Source organism: Rhinopithecus roxellana, chromosome 14, assembly GCF_007565055.1.
Source record: "Rhinopithecus roxellana isolate Shanxi Qingling chromosome 14, ASM756505v1, whole genome shotgun sequence".
In the NCBI taxonomy this organism is placed as follows: Eukaryota; Metazoa; Chordata; class Mammalia; order Primates; family Cercopithecidae; genus Rhinopithecus; species Rhinopithecus roxellana.
The window spans coordinates 82565554-82587969 of NC_044562.1; the positions used below are offsets into that span (position 1 = coordinate 82565554).

General features: G+C 35.8%; 1 protein-coding gene across 2 annotated transcripts in view; it reads left to right on the forward strand.

Annotated features, from left to right (window-relative positions):
• Nucleotides 1-22416, forward strand: part of GALNT3 (polypeptide N-acetylgalactosaminyltransferase 3) — a 48026-nt gene that overhangs the window by 21901 nt on the left and 3709 nt on the right. For both annotated transcript variants that reach the window (XM_010365303.2, XM_030916623.1), the window contains 8 exons: nucleotides 3102-3719; nucleotides 8848-9020; nucleotides 11867-12016; nucleotides 14325-14559; nucleotides 15025-15142; nucleotides 16634-16834; nucleotides 18852-18983; nucleotides 19190-19291. In XM_010365303.2, the coding sequence (XP_010363605.1) occupies nucleotides 3205-3719; nucleotides 8848-9020; nucleotides 11867-12016; nucleotides 14325-14559; nucleotides 15025-15142; nucleotides 16634-16834; nucleotides 18852-18983; nucleotides 19190-19291 (1626 nt within the window). In that variant the 5' untranslated portion in view covers nucleotides 3102-3204. The remainder of the gene's footprint in view (nucleotides 1-3101; nucleotides 3720-8847; nucleotides 9021-11866; nucleotides 12017-14324; nucleotides 14560-15024; nucleotides 15143-16633; nucleotides 16835-18851; nucleotides 18984-19189; nucleotides 19292-22416) is intronic.

Consider the following 22416-nt stretch of genomic DNA (forward strand, 5'->3'; position numbering starts at 1 on the left):
AGCATATTACATTTGCTACATCCAAAACAACAAATTATCTCCATAATTCCTACCCTGAATCTATGCTGCTTCTTGTGTTTCTTGCCTTTGTTAATGTTATCACTTTACTCATTTGTATTAGTTTGTTCTCATGCTGCTAATAAAGACTTACCACAGACTGGATAACTTATAAAGAAAAAAAGGTTTAATGGACTCACAATTTAACATGGCTGGGGAGACCTCACAATAATGACAGAAGGTGAAAGAGGAGCAAAGGCACGTCTTACATGATGGCAGGCAAAAGAGCATGTTCAGGGGAAGTCCTATTTATAAAACCACCAGGTCTCGTGAGACTTATCCATGACCATGAAAACAGTATGGGGGAAACCACTCCCATGATTCAATTATCTCCATCTGCCCTGCTCTTGACACATGGGGATTATTACAATTTAAGGTGAGAATTGGGTGGGGACACAGCCAAACCATATCACCGTTCATCTCCCATTCTTCCCTTTCTCTCACCAAGACCGTTGTTTGATTCCACTTCCTGGACTTTCTTGAAATCATTCCACTCCATCCTTTGGCCCCCCTCATCTCATTAATATCCATCACCTTTACTGGGGCTTAAAAACTTGTGATTTTTCTAAAACAGAAATTTGATTATGATCTTTTCTTTTTCTTTTTTGTTTTTTTTGTTTGAGACAGAGTCTCGCTCTGTGACCCAGGCTGGAGTGCAGTGGCTCTATCTCAGCTCACTGCAAGCTCTGCCTCCCGGGTTCACACCATTCTTCTGCCTCAGTCTCCCAAGTAGCTGGGACTACAGGCACCTGCCACCATGCCCGGCTAATTTTTTGTATTTTTAGTAGAGACTGGGTTTCACCATGTTAGTCAGGATGGTCTCGATTTCCTGACCTTGTGATCTACCCGCCTCAGCCTCCCAAAGTGCTGGGATTACAGGCATGAGGATTATGATCTTTTCTTAAAAACAGTTTTCTCTATTCCATCTATTTTGGAAAAAATTGATAATTTCCAAATTCACTGAAAGATGTACAAGACTTTATGAACTGATCTTTAACTGACCTTCGAGCCACATCACTTGTCATTCTCTCCCTATGCCTTCCACTTATGCTGTACTGAAGGACTGATCATGCTTTTTCTTGCTTTTATGGTTTTGCATCTGACATTCCCTCTCTATTTTCCCTCCTGTCTACCTGCCTAAAATGTACTTGTATTTCAAGATTTTGCTCAACAGTGTCATCTCTAAGAAAATTTTTCTAACATTTCTCCTGACCCTCTATGCTGTTTACTTTTTCTTTTTTTTTTCTTTCGTTCTTTTTTTTTTTTTTTTTTTTTTTTTTTTTTGAGATAGTGTATTGTCCTGCTACCCAGGCTGGAGTGCAGTGGCACAATCACAGTCCAGTGCAGCCTTAACCTCTTGAGCTCAAGCCATCCTTCCACCTCAGCCACCTGAGTAGCTGGGACTACAGGCGTGTGCCACCCCATTTGACTAATTTTTGTATTTTTTTGTAGGATGGGGTCTTGCAATGTTGCCCAGGCTGGTCTCAAACTCCTGGTCTCAAGTCATCCTCTGGCCTCAGCTTCCTAAAGTGCTGGGATTATAGGCATGAGCCGCTGTTCCAAGCCTGTGTAGCTTTCTTTGTCTCTTGTCATAACACACATCACACTGCTTTGTGACTGGCCTCTGACTTCTTATATTTCAATTCTGCTTCTTGAAGGTAAGGGCTATCTTTAATTTTGTAACCACAGCCTAGCACAACATTTGACACATAATTAATTACACAACTGTCATGTGGTTCTGTAACTTCTTATATTCTTTTCAAAAGCTTGAGCAGTCATTTCATTTTTTACATGAAATTCTTAAAGCAACCAAAGCTCACAAATATTGGAATCTCACTTTTATGAGCAATATATGCCAGAATTGGGGTTATCTTTCGGAGCAGAAGTGTCCACTCCATACTGAAAAGAATATAGAATTAGAAATAGTATATAGAACTAAGTTCTGCCTATTTTGTTTATTCTGCTTAAAATTTCCTGCCAAAAACCAGAGAATCCATCTTGGAACCTGGTTTTCTTACTTTAAATTTGGTGAGAACTTTGGAAGAGAAGTTAAAGAAGGTGTCAAAAGTTAATTTCCCTTGCTATAAATGATATTTCCTTTAAAATGTATTTAGACCATAGGAGGAACAGGCATTTTCCCTCCCCTTTGTCCCTGCAAATTTCTTGACTGGCTATCACGGCTCATAGTATGTAATTGTTTCCTGAAAAGTCCTATTTTTCTTTTCCTTTGTTCCTGTTGTCCTATATTAGGGTTTAATAAACTTGCTATCCTGTTCTTAGGGTCAATTGCAAGCAATATTTTATCAAACCAAATTCTGCTTTTTTAACTTAATGACCTCTATAGGCTCCCTAGAGACACTGCAAGTAAAGCTAATGAATTCTCTTTTTACTATTAGATCTTATATTTCTGTGAACTATTAAAACTAGCTGTTATAAAACAACAAATTAAATGCCACTGATTTTCTTGTTTTTAGGGGTTCCTTCAGGATTCACAAGTACTATTGGGTCAGAAAATCTGGGAGAATGATAGTTTACTTATTGATGAAACTGCTATATTATCGTCTTTGGTTAAGCTGGAGTAGACCTTAGTTTGAAAGTAAACTACATAAAATGAAGGCCACTATTTTAGGTGGATGCCTGGTAGTACCTATCAGTATACCCTTGCTTCCTTATGGAGCTCTCTTTTTTGTAATTCGTTTAATGAGGTCCTTTGATTCCTTGGTTATCAAGTGAAGATATTCTTTTTTGACTCAAAATATATTTATAAAATTAATTTTATAAATAGTGGATATTAGAGTTTAAAAAGAATGTATTTTTGAATGGAGATGAATATCAATATTTTGCAACCTCAATAAATTGTAGTAAATCGTAACAATTATTTTCTTCCGAAAGTGTAATTGTCTTGAGGACGAGATATCTTTGTATTCTCGTTAACCATAAGAGTACATTGGTAGCTTATGTTCGGTTGTTGGTTAAATGAATGAATTGAGCCATGCCTGTAGGACTGAATAGCTGCTAATGCCATCTATCATTTCTGTTTATAGGTACTACCATTTAAAGATACCTTCTCAGCAAATCTATGATAAAAAATATAAGTAACAGAAGAAATAACTGTTATCTGTCAAGCAACAAGCTTTTAATGTCAGAATGGCTCACCTAAAGCGACTAGTAAAATTACACATTAAAAGACATTACCATAAAAAGTTCTGGAAGCTTGGTGCAGTAGTTTTTTTCTTTATTATAGTTTTGGTTTTAATGCAAAGAGAAGTAAGTGTTCAATATTCCAAAGAGGAATCAAGGATGGAAAGAAACATAAAAAACAAAAACAAGATGTTAGATTTAATGCTAGAAGCTGTAAACAATATTAAGGATGCAATGCCAAAAATGCAAATAGGAGCACCTGTCAGGCAAAACATTGATGTTGGTGAGAGACCTTGTTTGCAAGGATATTATACAGCAGCAGAATTGAAGCCTGTTCTTGACCGTCCACCTCAGGATTCAAATGCACCTGGTGCTTCTGGTAAAGCATTCAAGACAACCAATTTAAGTGTTGAAGAGCAAAAGGAAAAGGAACGTGGGGAAGCTAAACACTGTTTTAATGCTTTCGCAAGTGACAGGATTTCTTTGCACCGAGATCTTGGACCAGACACTCGACCTCCTGAGTATGTTGAAGAATATTTATTGTTTATTCTTTATCATCAGGCTTTGCAGGGGACAGAAGGGTGAGCTAAGGAAGTTGCCTGTTCTTTAGCTACTCTAAGGCAGAAAATCAGCAAATACTGTTTGTTTAACCTGTTGTATTTATTTTTTGCTTATAATGATTGAGGCTACATATCCCTATTTATGCTTGGTGAGGCAGTACAGATATGAAAATTATTAGCTTGGAAATTAGAAAACTGATTTCTATATCTGACTGCTTTCCACAAGGAAATCCTTTATTCCTAAATACCGTAGCTTTCTCGTCTATTTAGGGGGAATTATTGGACAATTTTTATGGGAAATGCAGAAGGTAGAAGAATTGTTTCCATTTCTCTGTGTATTTCTTTAGAATAAAAATGTTTAAAAAAAATGCCAAGATTTTGGAACCGTTGGATAATATTTTATAGATTTGTAAACCAATTCACAGTCTTTGTGATTACTTTGACTCAAAGTCTTTAAGTACCTAATTATATTTCAGAATGCCCTATTTTTTGTGAACAATCCCGAGTAGCTGGAATTACAGGCACTTGCCACCGCAGCTGGCTAACTTTTTGTATTTTTAGTAGAAACGGGGTTTCACCATGTTGCCCAGGGTGGTCTTGAGCTCCTGACCTCAGGTGATCCGCCTCCCTTGGCCTCCCAAAGTGCTGGGAGTACAGGCGTGAGCCACTGCGCCCGGCCCACCCTCAGCAGATTATTCCTCCTTCTTCTTCTTCTTCTTCTTCCTCCTCCTCCTCCTCCTCCTCCTCCTCCTCCTCCTCCTCCTCCTCCTCCTCCTCCTCCTCCTCCTCCTCCTCTTCTTCTTCTTCTTCTTCTTCTTCTTCTTCTTCTTCTTCTTCTTCTTCTTCTTCTTCTTCTTCTTCTTCTTTTCTTCTTCTTTTTCTTCTTTCTTCTTTCTTCTTTCTTCTTCTTCTTTTTTATTATACTTTAAGTTCTAGGGTACATGTGCATAACGTGCAGGTTTGTTACATATGTATACTTATGCCATGTTGGTGTGCTGCACCCATCAACTCGTCAGCACCCATCAATTCATCATTTATATCTTGTATAACTCCCCAATGCAAGCCCTCGCTCCTCCCCCCTCCCCATGATAGGCCCCAGTGCGTGATGTTCCCCTTCCCGAGTCCAAGTGATCTCATTGTTCAGTTCCCACCTATGAGTGAGAACATGCGGTGTTTGGTTTTCTGTTCTTGTGATAGTTTGCTAAGAATGATGGTTTCCAGCTGCATCCATGTCCCTACAAAGGACGCAAACTCATCCTTTTTTATGGCTGCATAGTATTCCATGGTGTATATGTGCCACATTTTTTTAATCCAGTCTGTCACAGATGGACATTTGGGTTGATTCCAAGTCTTTGCTATTGTGAAGACTCCATCTCAAAATAATAATAGCAATAATAATAATCTTCTTCTTATTATTAGTATTGCTATTATTATTTTGAGATGGAGTCTTTCTCTGTCACTGAGGCTGGAGTGCAGTGGTGTGATCTCGGCTCACTGCAACCTCTGCCTCCCGGGTTCAAGCGATTCTCCAGCGTCAGCTCCCGAGTAGCTAGGACTACAGGCATGCGGCACCACATCTGGCTAATTTTTGTATTTTTAATAGAGATGGGGTTTCACCATGTTGGCCAGGCTGGAGTGCAATGGCACAGATCTCCGCTCACTGCAACCTCCGCCTCCCAGTTTCAAGCGATTATCCAGCATCAGGCTCCCGAGTAGCTGGGACCACAGGCACACAGCACCCTGTCCGGCTAATTTTTGTAATTTTAAGAGAGACGGGGTTTCACCATGTTGGCCAGGCTGGTCTCAAACTCCTGACCTCAAGTGATCCTCCCACCTCAGCCTCCCAAAGTGCTGGGATTACAGGCGTGAGTCACTGCACCCAGCCCCTCAGTAGATTTTTAAGTGTACAAGATAGGCCAGGTTCGGTGGCTCACACCTGTAATCCCAGCACTTTGGGAGGTCAAGGAGGGCAGATCATCTGAGGTCAGGAGTTCGAAACCAGCCTGGCCAATATGGTGAAACTCCATCTCTTTTAAAAATACAAAAATTAGCTGGACAGGGTGCTGTGTGCCTGTGGTCCCAGCTACTTGAGAGCCTGACGCTGGAGAATCGCTTGAACCTGGGAGGCGGAGGTTGCAGTGAGCAGAGATCTGTGCCATTGCATTCCAGCCTGGGCGACAAGAATGAAACTCCATCTCCAAAAAAAAAAAAAAAAAAGAGTACAAGATAAGCAAACTGGAAGCAAACAATGCCTATGTATTTTGCTTTGCTTTCTGGATATTAGAGAATTACATTTGGCAGTGAACTTGAAGATAACTTTTGGTCTATTGTTTCACTGAGGTTTTTCTAGATTTAGGATTATCAATACCGGATCCAACTATATGAGTCCCTTAACATTGAAACTGTGTAACTTAGATTTCTGTTGAGCTATTCTAGTCTGATTGATTTTTATTCTTTTGACATGACAATCAGTGACAGCTCAAAATGAACTTTTTTCTCCCAATATAGCATTAAGAAGCTGCAATAATTTTTCAATAGTGTTAATCACTAAGTAAGTGAAAAACAAGTAAGCACATTAACAACATTTTTCGGTTGGAGTTGAAGATTTAATTATTTCTTACTTTGGACAGGGTTTGTACAGGTGGTAAAGATTTGTTTTTTGACTTCATGATCCACCCGCCTTGGCCTCCCGAAGTGCTGGGATTAAAGGCATGAGCCACCGCGCCTGGCCTGGCCAACATGGTGAAACCTCATCTCTACTAAAAATACATAAATTAGCTGAGCGTGGTGATGTGCGCCTGTAGTCCCAGCTACTTGGGAGGCTGAGGCAGGAGAATCGCTTGAACCCGGGAGGCGGAGGTTGCAGTGAGCCAAGATTGCACCATTGCACTCCAGCCTTGTGACAGAGCAAGACTCTGTCTCAAAAAAAAAAGAAAAAGTTTTGTTTTGTACTTCGAATGTAGCCAGTATCAGCAAATAACACGTTTTCTGAAGAACTGCTAATGTTTTCCATGATCATTAGAAATATAGATCTAGTTTCTTCCAAAGCCAGATGGTCATGTGACTGATAATTTAGGCATGTTTCTATGTGCCAGGTTTTTCAAATGGTTTGACTGGAATGATACAGTCGCTTTGGCAAGTTATTTTAATTGCACTATTTTAAATGTGTAAAATAATTTTCAAAGCATACATTTGACATGTTAATTGTTTCAAAATGAATGGAGTTTATGAAATTATATTGTGAAATTTTATTACTTATATTAATGATATAACATGACATCTTTACTTGATATTGGTAATTGTCAGTTAAGCAAATAAATCCTAGTTTAAACTGATGGAAACTTTTGCAAGATTAAAGTGATAACATTTTACTAGTATGAATTTTTGTGAAATTTTACACTTTAAATCTTCAAAACCATTTTATAATTATTGATTAATACTATATTAGTTAACCACATAGCAAATAAAGGTAGGAAAAAAATCTTAAACTAGAATTTCACTTTCTCCTCAAAATGCTTATAACAAATCAAGAGTTTCCTCTTTTTTTTTTTCCTTTAAAATTAAAATACCATAGTATAGAATTTTTCGTAATTTTTCCTTCTAGTTTATGTTGGTTATACTTTTATGAGTTCAAAATATAAGCTTATATTTAGTTATTTATTTCTGTGTAATTGTGGTTCAAGTATGTATATGAATAGTTTGAGCTTTTTTAAATTGGTAGTTTATCAAAAATTCAATTTAGAGTAAATAATTTGTTTTTATTTATGAATGATGAAGGTGCTTATTTTTTCTGCCCGTGCACCTGTATCATGCTCTGAAATCATGAAGAAACTGAAGAGCAATGCCACTTTCACTCAGAACCCATCCTCTCCTTTTTCTAATCTGTTGTTGACATCTTCTCTTGATATTTTGCTCCAATCCAGCTCCTTTTTTTATCACCACAAATATTCCATTCGAAAGACTTGCTGTTAGAAAAGGGTATCAGAGACATTCCTGTTGAGGTATGACTATGAAAGTAATTAATGGGATAATTTGTGTATCTTTTTTCAGGGTGGTTTTCTCAGGCCCCTAATATCACACTGGAAGCTACAGTTTCCCCATTGGCCCTGGCAGAGCAACTGAAGGGTGTTGGGCTCTTATCTCCATGAGTAAATTTAAATAATATTAAGAAGAACATAGGTTTTACAGTAAAGCTATTTTTTCCCTTTTGATTCTGTATGCAGATTAAGTAAATTGATTCAATACGCCTAGGAAATAAGAAACCTACATTACATACTTAGGTAAATATGTAATTAAAGATGATCTTTATAAAAATGATTTAATAGGCTGGGCACAGTGGCTCACGCCTGTAATCCCAGCACTTTGGGAGGCCGAGTAGGGCAAATCACAAGGTCAGGAGATTGAGACCATCCTGGCTAACATGATAAAACCCTGTCTCTACTAAAAATACAAAAAATGAACTGGGCGTGGTAGTCCTACTTGTGGGTGCCTGTAGTCCCAGCTACTTGGGAGGCTGAGGCAGGAGAACTGCATGAACCTGGGAGGTGAAGCTTGCAGTGAGCCGAGATCACACCACTGCACTCCAGCCTGGGCAACAAAGCAAGACTCCATCAAAAAAAAAAAAGAAAGAAAGAAAGAAAAAGAAAAATTTAATAAGGTGGTACAATTTTTAAAGTTGCAAATATGAAAAATGGATGATTTCTGCATGAAATAAGAAAAATTTGGTTTTTATTTGAGCAATTATAAGGATTTGTCATTTTTACATGCTGTCTCATTGTAGGTTATTTTCATTATTTAAGATGTTGTTTGTATTTAAAATTATATTATTGAGAATGCTATAATAACATGTTGTAATTCTTGATGTGTTGCCATCTCTGTTGGTGGACATCATCTCTGGGTGAGTGATTTGCTTGTAAAAAATTTGTTTTAATTTATTTACATTTTATATAGCATTGAGATTATATTACATAGAAGAAAACTATCATTTTTCAGTGATAAGTATTCAATAATGATAATGTTAGCAGTGGTATAGCTGTGAAATAAAATAATAAAATTTATAATTGTTTTCTACTTCTTTGACTTCTTCTAGATGTATTGAACAAAAATTTAAGCGCTGCCCTCCCCTGCCCACCACCAGCGTCATAATAGTTTTTCATAATGAAGCGTGGTCCACGTTGCTTAGAACTGTCCACAGTGTGCTCTATTCTTCACCTGCAATACTGCTGAAGGAAATCATTTTGGTGGATGATGCTAGTGTAGATGGTAAGAAAACACGTGCAAATTAGATTGTTTCCCAAATCCATATGGTGGTATCCAAAGTCTACTTGATTATATGGTGCTCTCTCTATGTCATCTCAGAGCTTGAATATAATAGTTTGGATAGTGGGTATGCTGAATGAAATTAGAATCCAAGGATGGACATATTCAAATATTTTCAAATGCAGAAATGTATGAAACACCATTATTCATAACTGTGTAGTCCTCAATGTGAGACTGTTATTGTAAGACATAGAGGTTAAGAGCACAGACTTGAGCCTTTGAGTCAGGCTGCCTTGATTTGAATCCCAGCTGTTTTCCTAACCAACTATATGACTTGGGCAAGTTACTAAACCTCTCTGCCATGATTTATCAGTAAAATGGGAATAATGCCATATTTCATCAAATGTATTATATGTCGTTAATTTATAAATTACTAGAGAAAACCCACAGCTAATTACACTTAACATGCCATTGATTATAAGAAATTGATTATAAGAAGAATCCAATTGTGTAGCTTAAAATTGAGGAAATACAAAACTGGTACATAACTTCTAGAGTTGTTTTAAAGTCTAAATGCATTAATATAAATAACATATCAATAAATAATATAAATGAATAGTTAAAAATCACTAAAGAGTCACCGTGTTCTACTTTATTTCATTGTTCTTAAATATTCCAATATTACTTACCAGGTTAGCCAAATTCTTTAGTATATTTACACTTAAAATTGGAAGTCAAATACTAAATTACACATTTTAAATGAAATCACAAGTCTAATTTAACAAATACTCTAACTTGTAAATTTTCAAACATCATAAGTATTTTAAATACTGTATCAAACAGATACATATTATTTCAATGATTACAAAATTTATTCCTTAATAAATCCAAGTTTGGAGTCAGATTCCTGAAGGGCAGATGTCTCATTTTATCCTTCCAGCAATGTCTTGTGATGATAAGTCCTATTATCCTCATCTTAAATAAACTGAGACACAGAAAAGGTAAAATTCCTTGCCCAAGGTCACACAGCTAAAAGTAATTGTGCTATAAAGTGAAATCAGGGGATCTGATTTCATGTAGCTTTCTGTTCTCAACCTCCCAAATAAAGGGTGTGCATGGGAGCTAAATTTAGTGTGCAGATATAAATTTACAGAAAGTTCATGTGTTGTGGGTAAGTTAAAATTTTTATTTTTACAAATTCCAACAGTGAGAGGGTATATTGAAGGAATCTGTAGTAACTCCATTTAAAATAATTCTAATCAAGAATGTTGAAATTTTTACAAGTCTCTTAAAACAGAAAATGTTTATGATTATATATTTAAGATGAGTTACAATTCTGCTTGTCTTTCTGAGAATTATATCTGTGGTAGTTAGAAGGTGTTAAAAGCTTAATCTGAGAATTATTTTGAGGTAGTTAGAAGGTGTTAAAAAGTTAATCTATCACTCTGAGATAACAGTGTTTAGATAGATTTATTTTTCCACAAGGGTTGTTCCTGCACTTACCTCTCTTATGAATGTTTAAGCTTTAAATAAGCAGCCCTCTTAACTGAGCTACTGGAGAATTGAAAAAAAGGTTATATTATCACAGATAAAGTCAAAGTCATCTGCATTTGCTTCTAAAATCTGGCAGAAGAAAACTTTTACCCCAGGATATTTATTGATTTTCTTAACATTCCCAAATCTTTTTGAGGCTATGTTTTGGGCCCACGAAGGCTGCTTGAAGAACTGCATTTTGTACTCAATAAGAAATCAAAAATGTAATTGTGAAAAGCAGGCTTAAGAAGTTGTTTCAGAATACGAACAGCTGGGCGCAGTGGCTCAACCTGTAATCTGAGCATTTTGGGAGGCTGAGGCCTGCAGATAGCTTGAGTTCAGGAGTTCTAGACCAGCCTGGGCAACATGATGAAACCCCATCTCAAAAAAAAAAAAAAAAAAAAAAAGAAAAGAAGAATTAGCTGGGCTTGTTGGCACATGCCTGTGGTCCCAGCTACTTGGGAAGCTGAGGAGAACTGCTAGCGGCCCAGAGGCAGAGGTTGCAGTGAGTTGTGCCACTGCACTCCACCCTGGGCGACAGAGCAAGACCTTGTCTCAAAACGAAACCAAACAAACAAAAAACAACACTGGATTGACATTTGTTAATAACTCTTTTAAAACCTATGATCTCAATTTTTACTTATTACAAACCTTATCCAATTTGGGATATTGAATATCTTAAAGTATATACCCAATACTAAAATTTGCCTGGTTCATATTTTACTAAATAAAACTCCATCAGGAGACTCCAAAGCTTTCACAATTTTTTCTGCTGACTCTGTGTAGGAATCGTCCCAAAATGCTATAGCCGTGGACTTTCTGACTTGTCTCAACATTTTGATCTTAAATTATTTTGATCCTTAGTTAAATATTGGAGGTCTTTTGATATTTGATATTTTTCTTTAAGATTTCCAGATTTAAATACTAATATCAAAGCATTGAATATCTTTTTGACCAAATTCCATATTTTTCACTCTTATAGTCAGTCTTCTCAGACCTCTAAATGAGTCTTCTGAACAGCTAGGGTTGACTCCATTTGAAGGTTCTCACTTCCCTCCCAACATATTATATTTATTGATAGGAAGTGTACAGAATAAGTATGTGTTACAGTGTTATGTGTTACAGTAGTGATCATTTGCATAGCTAGCCTTTTTCCCCAGTAAGGAGTTAAAATTTTCATTTTACTGGAAGGACACATGCAACTGTTAAGATTATGAATTTGGAAGGATCATTACTCTGTGGTTTCATTAGCTTTCATAAGCTATATATGAAAATAAACTTAGAAAGAATTAATCCTGATTTGTTTTTCCTTACAGAGTACTTACATGATAAACTAGATGAATATGTAAAACAATTTTCTATAGTAAAAATAGTCAGACAAAGAGAAAGAAAAGGTCTGATCACTGCTCGGTTGCTAGGAGCAACAGTCGCAACAGCTGAAACGCTCACATTTTTAGATGCTCACTGTAAGTATATATGTATGGTTGTAACATTTTCCCTCCCTCTCTCTCTAATTTGAAAGGTAAGGAAGCCTCTTCTTTTCTAAATGCCTAATTGCATTTTCTTTAACAGCGTTTTCAACTGGTGATTATAGCAATGACAGCCCAAGCAGATAACAGCTCAGTGGAGAAAATTCCTTTCACTTATGCAGAATTCTTACCTCCTTTGTGTTTAAGTTTCCTCAACTTTAATGTTCTCCAGTTACTAGCTGTTGCAGCCAGTTATCCTTGCCTCATTTATTTTTTCATGTTTCTTTTCTGTTTTAAAAAAATAAAAGGTTTTTTTTTCTTTGTTGTTGTTTTGTTTTTCTTGATTCCCACACTTTGAGTGAAAGCTTATTTACTGTTTAAATGTGGCGGGGCACAGTGGCTCATGCCTGTAATCCCAGCACTTTGGGAGGCCACAATGGGTGAATCACTTGAGGTCAGGAGTTCAAGATGAGCCTCGCCAGTAAGGTAAAACTCCATCTCTACTAAAAATACAAAAATTAGCCAGGCATGGTGACGTGTGCCTATAATTCCAGCTCTTAGGGAGACTGAGGAATGGGAATCACTTGAACCTGGGAGGCAGAGGTTGCATTGAGCTGAGATTGTGCCACTGCTCTCTAGCCTGGGCGGCAGAGTGACACTCCATTTCAAAATGAATGAATGAATGAATGTAATCCACCCTATCATTAAACTTTGTCCTAGTACTGCTGCTTTTTTATATTTTAGTTTTTTTCTTTTTTAATTTGCAGACTCCTTGGCATAAAAAGGAGTCTGCGAATTTTCAAAAAAACCCACAAAACCAAAATATGTTTATATATATAGTTTTTATGCCAGGTTAGGGGTGCCCCATCCCATCTTCTTTGGTATCCGTTACATAAACATTGTCAATTTTTGTTTGACTTTGTTGCTGTTGGTTTTTCTTTGTCCTTTAATTTTTTTCAGAGTCAAAATTTTTAAAGTATTTAGAAAGCATTTTTAGAGTCAATGTGTCATATGCATGCTAGTTATTACTAAAATGTCATTTAGTCCCTTGAGCTTTGAGTTTAGTGGACTATACTCTATGAATGTCTAGCTTTGAATTGGCCAGTGCTTAGGTTATGTTTCACCCAATTACTGGTTTTGAGCACACACTGATCATTACAGAAGGGCTTTTGCATGTGCTTGGGTTGCTTAGAGCCATCACATTCAGTTCTCTTTTAATACCAGACATTTAGAAAATGAAGAGAAGACTAAAGGTAATCCCAGAGAGGTGTTTTAAAAAGGAAAATACCATCCTCTGGTGTTTCTTCTCCTTGTTCAAAATTACAATAAGATCATACTGGACATTCTTACCCACTACCCACTGGGTGAATGTGTCTGATGGTCCTCCTGGACCGTGACTGCCAAATACTGCTTTGTGTGGAGCCCAGAATAGGACAGCACATTCATTGGCTGAACTTACTGTGTGTTATATAAAACAGCCTGGCCTGTGAGCAGGGCCTAGACCTATCACAGCATGAAATTCCTTGGCCCTCCCTTTATATTAGGTCTGGGGCAGCTTTGAATGATCCTTCTTCTCTAGTTGCTAAAATCGGAATTTATACTGACTCCTTATTTTCTCCTAAGACCCAGTCAGATAAATGAAAATTTCAATTACCGTACTTTACTCAGGGAGACACAAGTTTAAATAAATCAGAACACGTTTAGGGCCAGGTGATGTGGAACAGCAAAAAGCTACCTTTGATTCATAGGTCATTTTAACACATCATCTAAACTTTAAATACGCTAATGTTACTTTGCATCTTTTATAGAAGAAAGAAGGTCATCATCTGTAGGGAAGTTTTTCTAACTGTACTGAATCTTGTTTCACCTTTTTCATCCTACCTTGATCTCATCACAAGAAACCTTTAAGAAATCTCACCTTCTGGGAATCAATTGTACAATGTGGTGATTGTAATTCATAATAATGTAGTGTCTACTCAAAAATTGCTAAGAGTAGATCTTAAATGTTCTTAACCACCCACTCCATAAGCCGATAAGGTGATGGATATGTTAATTAGCTTGATTGTAATAATCATTTTACAATGTATACATATATAAACACTATGATACACACTGTAAATATGTAGAATTTTTATTTGTCTGTTATATCTCAATAAATCCGAGGGAGAAAGAAGTCTCCATTATATACATGTTCAAAACACAAATTGACTCTGTTATTCACATTTCTCTGTAAACCTTCACCTAAATAACTAAATAAAAAACTTCATTGTTTTTATTGAATTAGTTAAAATTCTGTTCCCTCCAGGTGAGTGTTTCTATGGTTGGTTAGAACCTCTGTTGGCCAGAATAGCTGAGAACTACACAGCTGTCGTGAGTCCAGATATTGCATCCATAGATCTGAACACGTTTGAATTCAGCAAACCTTCTCCTTATGGAAGTAACCATAACCGTGGAAATTTTGACTGGAGTCTTTCGTTTGGCTGGGAGTCACTTCCTGATCATGAGAAGCAAAGAAGGAAAGATGAAACCTACCCAATTAAGTAAGATGATTGCTCTCAGAGTTTTATATTTACACCCTGTACCATACATTGAATACGTACACACTGTTTGCTTTATAGCAATTGCCTCTGAGGTAATTGATAAAGAACACACATATTCTATATAAAGAGAATCTAAAAGTCATTCATTTGTGTACTCACACATGATGTTGCTGAGTAAGAGGTAGCAGTAAGTGAGCTCTTATGTCCTCCTCATCAATCATTACTTAAAAATCTTAAAGCATGATTAGGAGAAGTGTGTGCTCCAATGGGAGCAGACACGAGGTACTCCCCTCCACCCCAAAAATCTTGACTTTGAAGATAGCATTTCTAGTTTTTATTAATCTGAATAAAAGCTTTGAAAATGTGATATGGCTTTAATTTTTTTAATTTGATTCAGTTCTTAAAATATGCTTTTTTATCTTGTTTAGTTTTTATACCAAAATTTGACAATGGATTATTTTTCAGAACACCCACTTTTGCAGGAGGACTTTTTTCCATATCAAAAGAATATTTTGAGTATCTTGGAAGTTACGATGAAGAAATGGAAATCTGGGGAGGTGAAAATATAGAAATGTCTTTCAGAGTAAGTTTATGGAAATTAAATATTGCAGATATATTAAACAATGAAATACATTGTGTTCTAATTGGCTGGTACAGATGATTACAGATGTGCACACTCTACTTTTTGTGCTTTCTAAAACTTAATTGCTGGAAATTTTGGAATAAGAATATTTTCTTTTAATATGTAACTTAATATATTTGTTCATTGTTGCCAATGTAACAAGAGGAATCAGTTAAACTCCTGTGTCCAGGCAATAACACCAATTAATGCACTTGTAGCTACTGAATTCCAGCCAAGATAAATATAATTAAATCTAGTGCTTCAGGAAATGAGTTGATCATCAAGGGAGTTAGAATGGAAAAACATTTATGAATAATTTTAAAGGACATTGGACTTAACTGTTTGGATTGAATGAGCTGGATTTTTTCTATACATAAGTTAATATGAAAAAAGGCTTTGGGTAGACTCCGTATGTACCTTATGTATTTGATTTCATGAGTTTCATTTTCTCCAGTAACTTTATCATTCATTTTTCATCTCTTAGGCTGGAATGTAGTGGAAAAAGAACTGAACTAGGAGTTAGAAGATTTAAGTTTTGGCTCTGGCTCCATCACATACTGGCAGTGATTATCTCAGCCAAGTTTGAACTGCTTATGGCGGGGTCTTGTTTATTTATTTCAGTATTTCCAACCCCTAGCACATGTTGGGTCACAAGCACAGTTTGTTAAATTGAATGTATCACTGAGTCTTCTCATTTGTTCAAGAAAGAAAGGAGAGAAAGAGATTGTAATCACTTGCTCTACTACTAGCACATAGTATTAAATATGACTTATTTTCTGATTCTTTGCTTGGTAACTATGGCAGAGTCAATTATTAAGATATTTAAGTGAAAAGGCATTGATTTCATGATTTGCCATTTTATTTAACATTAATGCAAATAAGGGTTTTTTTGACATTTTATCTCTAAATTGGCATGAATTTTTAAATAATCATCCACTACTTTGCAAGTTCAATAGAATAGTCATTGGTGGTAATAGCCATCTGGAATTGTTTTCTTGGTTACAAAATTGAATATACAAGAGGTAAATAGGGTCTGAGTCCACTTCTACCCAAGCTTAGAAGAGAAACTCTAGTTTAAGTGAAGTGACTATGTCAGTAGTTCAGACGAAGTCAAATGCGTAAGAGCCTTTAGTTTTCTGTGCATGTTAGAGAGCTTAGATAATTATTTGCAAAAACAAAAGCCTGCAATTCATTTTTATGAAAAATCTGAAATCACCATTTTGTTAACTTACTGAAAATGCACTTCTGTTATCTTTAGTGTCTATGCCATTTAATGAAATAATTCCTTACATTTAAGAACTTAAGTTGAAATGGCAGGGGACAGAGACTATTTGTAATATTGTAATCTCTTCTTTAATTTTGTTTTTCATAATATCTTAAAGGTGAACTTAAAAGCAACAATTTGATTTTTCTAAAATACTGTAAATTTAAACAAATATCATTAATTATCAGGTATGGCAATGTGGTGGGCAGTTGGAGATTATGCCTTGCTCTGTTGTTGGACATGTTTTTCGCAGCAAAAGCCCTCATAGCTTTCCAAAAGGCACTCAGGTGATTGCTAGAAACCAAGTTCGCCTTGCAGAAGTCTGGATGGATGAATACAAGGAAATATTTTATAGGAGAAATACAGATGCAGCAAAAATTGTTAAACAAGTAAGTTAAAGCTAGGTAGTTAAATTGCAATAAAACCTATAACAAGTTCACGTGTCCTTTTGCTTCAATTCATCTCAAGTACAAAACATCAAAAAATTTGAAAGTAGATTTTTAATTTTAACTCTTAAAGTACATGACTTAGGAATCCGAGTTTCCTTTTTTAAGAAAAAAGCTAAATAAACTGCTTTTTAAAAATCAGGAATTCTACCTGATGTTTTTAATATGAAAGATACTTCTTTCTTTTCTTTTTTTTTTTTTTTTTTTTTTTTTTTTTTTACTCAAAGAAAATTAAGTAGAACTGTTTTTACTGGTTTTAGGAGATATAACACCTAAATAAAAACACCTAAATAAAGGTTCTAAGTGACTTTTTGCACTGGAGATACAGTGTCTTAATGTGGCATGAGAATAAACCAGGAGTGTCAAGCCTTTTTTTTTTTTTTTTTTTCAAGCTCTAGTTTCACTACTTACTGGAGATGTTACTTTGGCAAAGCCTTTGAGAATGTAAAATAGGGAAGGCACTTCATAGAGTGGCTGCAAGGTGACTGGACATGGAGTGCATGCTTAACATGTTGCTTTTCTCTCCTTCCGTGTTTTAAGAGATGAAATATACATCCTGCCTCTCTCCCAGAGTGGCTGCGAAATAAGGAAGTGATAAGTGCTAACAAATATATGGTACTCTTGTTATTAACCTGCCATAAATAGATTCTGTTCTGCAGAATCATGAAACCTAATATATTAGAAGTGAGTTCCAATACTCTTACTAATATTAGATAAGGTAAATTAACTAGATAGTTTAAGACCATGCTTCAGTGAATAGTACTCATCTCTTTATAGGAAATAGTGCTAATTTGCAGGGCGAGGGAAGGTGGAGTATTTATTGGGAGTCAAGGGTATCAATATTTTGACTGTTGTGGTAAAGAATGATTTGGTTACCTCTTTCGCCTTTTCTTTGGTCTCCAGTATCTCCCTGTTAGGATGCAAATTCAGAGCACTATTGAGTTAGATTGCTATCTTTTTACCCAAGTCCGTGAAGATAAATTGGGCAGATTGTGTACTGCACAATAGCACTTGGCTAAGCAGGCAAGTGGGCACTAAATGAAGCTTATGCTCTGCTTGTCCCCCACAAAGGGGCACATGAGTCAGCAAATACCTGTTTGTTACCACAGGACACATAGATCTACATGGTAAATGTAATAAGCTAGCCAGAAGTCCTAAAGACTCATACTTTTTGCTGAAATGCCTGGGTTCAGGACATCAAAGTTGGCATAAGAAAATATTTTCTTTAGTTGAACTGATAAGATTGAGTATTTACTTTTGCATACATTTAGATATTACATGTACTTTTTCTCTAATATTTTGCCTGTAGGTCAGATACCTTGAGGTTTAATAATAGTTTTTTTTTTTTTTAATTATTTTCTTAGTCCCTTAAAATAAAGGAAAATAAAATTCATTTAACTTGAAAATTGCCTTTTTATACTAAAGGTTCAGTTGGGGATATTGTTAAGAACAAGCAATATCCTGAAACTAGAAAAATTACCCCAGTGAGTTATTTCTTGCTGGTGGTTTTCTGTGATCTCGATGGAGAAGAGATAGAAGTTGCATTGTGTATTGGCACAGTTTATCTTTACCTGATTTCTCACACCTCACTTTGCAGATCACTTTTAGGTATAAAGTTGGGACCAATTTTGGATGCGCCTACCACCATTACTTTGCTCACAACATTTTACTAGAAATCTTTGTCTTGTAGGGAATGTTTGTGGCACAAATGAAGAATAAAATAGCATCATTTTAGTATTTTAATCAGCACTGAAGTGGTCTTGACTGTCTTTTAAAGCCAGAAATGAACAGGCAGGCATATTTTTTACTTGAATGAATGATGAAGGCTGTTGAATTGCCTCTTGAATTTTTAGCATGGATTTTTTTAAATACCTAAATAGAAATACAAATAGTAGCATTTTAAGTACTTTATCAGTGTTGTTTTAATTAAGCATTCCCTTCATTTCTCATCTTTCTACAGAAAGCATTTGGTGATCTTTCAAAAAGATTTGAAATAAAACACCGCCTTCAGTGTAAAAATTTTACATGGTATCTGAACAATATTTATCCAGAGGTGTATGTGCCAGACCTTAATCCTGTTATATCTGGATATGTGAGTATTTTCCTGTTCCTTTTGTACTTAATATACTCCTTGCCACCAACCTTTATGTGGTTCTAAGAAAATTGCTGAAATACTTTCTGGTTTATTGCTTTTGAGATTTTACATTATAATCATTAACATTACTTTCTAAATTATTTTAAAAATATATAAACCACATGGATTAAAAAACTTTTCATAACTTGAAAATTTTCCTTTAGATTAAAAGCGTTGGTCAGCCTCTATGTCTGGATGTTGGAGAAAACAATCAAGGAGGCAAACCATTAATTATGTATACATGTCATGGACTTGGGGGAAACCAGGTGAGCACTCACTGCATTAAAAATCCTTCACTTGTAAAGCATTTACAAGCACAAGTGAGATGTTGCCTATATTTCAGAAGTCCCAAAGCAGCTTTATACTTGGGTAAGCTGGTGTGTGAAATGTTTTTGGACTGAGTTTGGCAATTGATATTGATGAATATTTTTTTGGTTTTTACTCTGGCTCTGAAAACAATTTGAGTAGCTTAACCATTCTAAGGAGAAGAAGAAAAAAAAAGGAGGCTGGGCAGAGTGGCTTACGCCTATAATCCCAGCAGTTTGGGAGGCCGAGGTGGGTGGATCACTTGAGGCCAGGAGTTCGAGACCAGTCTGGAGAATATGGTGAAACCTCATCTCTACTAAAAGTACAAAAATTAGCTGGGTGTGGTGGTGCATGCTTGTGTTCCCAGCTACTCAGGAGGCTGAGGCTGGAGAATTGCTTGAACCACGGAGGTGGAGGTTGCAGTGAGCTGAGATCACGCAATTGCACTCCAGCCTGGGTGACAGAGTGAGACTCTGTCTCAAAAACAAACAAACCCAAAAAGAAAGGAAAAAAAAGGAGAATGAGAAAATAATGGAATAATACCATTTGAATTTTTTTTTTTAAAAGAAACTTCTATGTAGCTCTTTGATGCTTTGACTTTTGCATGACTATTGGCATTGTAATTTTGCAGGTTTACACATAAAGGCCACATATAACTGGATTGAATCACAAATTACTTCAAGTGTTAATAACAAAATAGAGCATTATAAATTAATTTTGTGGGCCACAATATTATTTCAAAATGTTCCTCCTTCTCCAACAAAAGAGGACGATTCTCCTTGATTAGTGACATCCCTGCTTTACCACCTTTTGACGATTTTACTGATTAAGATTCAAATGTCAAATATTACTATTTACGTGCCTATGGGTAGAGAACATGTTATATACAAAGTTTCTGGTTTTTTAAGCTTCCTTTCCTTACCTTTTGCAAATTAACTCCTGGAAAGATTAGACTATTTCTCTCGTTTGTTCATTCAACAAATTAATTGAGTGAGCCCTGCATTCCATATACTCTGAGGAGTTCAAGCTATTTAGACTCTAACTCCTTTAGGAAATCGGTAAACCAGCAGTTCCTGAGGATAAAGCATTCAGAGTGTTCTCAGGGTATAGAAAAGTGCGTCTGAATGAGAGTGGGTGCCACATATTTTCCTGAGAAAGATGACATTTGAAAACATTAAAAAAAAAAAAAGTAGGTAGGAGCTAGTGAGGTGGCTGTTGGGAATGGCAACAGAATAAGAAGAGTGTGAAGGAAAGTGAACTGGAGAAGAGCCTGGAGTATCTCTTATGGGCATTGCAGTTATTTCGATGTAGAGTCCAAGATGTGTGTGGAGGAGTTTTGCAATAATTAATATCCATGATGTCCTATTTTAATAGGACAAAACTTTGAGATGTCAGTTTTAGGAAAAAAGAACCAGTTAATCTCCTGGTCCATCCTCTTCTGTATTTGTTCCTACCCATTAGGCTCAGCTTAATCTAGTTCTAATCCTTATTTACCTAAACCAATCTTTCTACTGAGGGCAGATGATACAGATGCCCAGAAACCAGAGCTGGTGAACTGGATCTATTGCTGGATGGTTAAGGTGTAATTCTGAAATAGGATGGAGATATATATGGACACATATAGACATACATACATCAATACCTATATCTATATACATGTATCTGTACATATATGTGTATGTGCATAAATCTATATGCATCTTGTTAAGAATGTTCTTACCCTTCATATATTAGAAGAAAAATAGTTACATAAATAATTGCATCTATGGAAATAACACTGATCTATGCTTGTAAAAATTAAGATCTTGAGCAAAAGGAAATATCTCTGCATTTGTAAAAACATCTTATCACTAAATGTAAATCCTTATAAATTTCTCTTAGGCTTCTTCTAGCATTACATTTATTTTATCTTAAAAGCTGAAGATATATTGTACACATTGCCTTTTTCCATTTTTCTGTTATTGTCATAAAGATAATAACAGCTTTACGATAGCTGTATCAAAAATATGTTTACATTTTAAATAGAATATAGCTATCTTTTGGAAATTGGGGGATGGGAAAAATTCACATATTCTTTCAATAAATATTTGTTTAGAACCTATAAAGTAGCTTGTACTGACTGTTACAGTAGTGAAAAGACAAAGCTCCTGATCTTGTGGAGCTTATGTTCCACAGGAACAAAGAAAAAATATGTCGTTTTGGGCATGAAGTAAAATATAGCAGGTAAGAGAATAGAGTGTTTTGGGGTGGGGTGGTTATTTTAAGAGGTGAAGGAAGACCTTTTTGGAAAGGCGACCTTAGAGTAGAGGCCTGAATACTTTGAGAGAGTGTTCCAGGAAAAGATGCTCATCTTGGAGGAAGGATTTCCAAGGGTGGAGGCCCAGAGGAGATACATGGAGAAAGCAGACAGCCAGTGTGCCTAGAACAGAGTGGTCTAGCAAAGAGGAGTAGGAAATGAGGTCAGGGACATTGATAAGGACCTGATCATGTAGGGCTTAACAGGCCCCATTAAGAAACTTGGACTTAATTCTGAGTTTGACAGAAATGGTTGAAGAGTTTTAAACAGGAGAATAAATATTATCTGGTGTACATATTAAATAGAAAAATTTGGCTTTTGCTACCCTAACACAGCTATTGATTTTATTTTGGTTCATTTCCTTGACATTTTATTTTTAATCAAGCATTTCACTTAAACTGTTTTTAAAATTTCAGTTCCCTGAGTGCTAAAATTTCGTGATATTATATAACTTGATCATTTTTCATGTTTCCTTTTACTTTTGATCAGATAATATCTTTATAGCATAAAACTTCATTGTAACAGTATTCATGTATGCCAAATAAAAATAAATATTTTGGTTATGTGACTAGGTTGGCCAATATTACTAGAGCAATGTAGTTTGAGTCATTATAACTTGATTATGTTTACTGCTTTGCCTCTTCCACTTTCTCTACTCATTCTAAGTAATGGGCCTCTCCAACATTCTTAGCTATTCATTTATGTGCTCTTTTTTGTTACTAAAGTACTTTCAATATTTTCCATTTTTATCATTTTTATTTTAATGACTTTTTAATAATGGGTAAAATA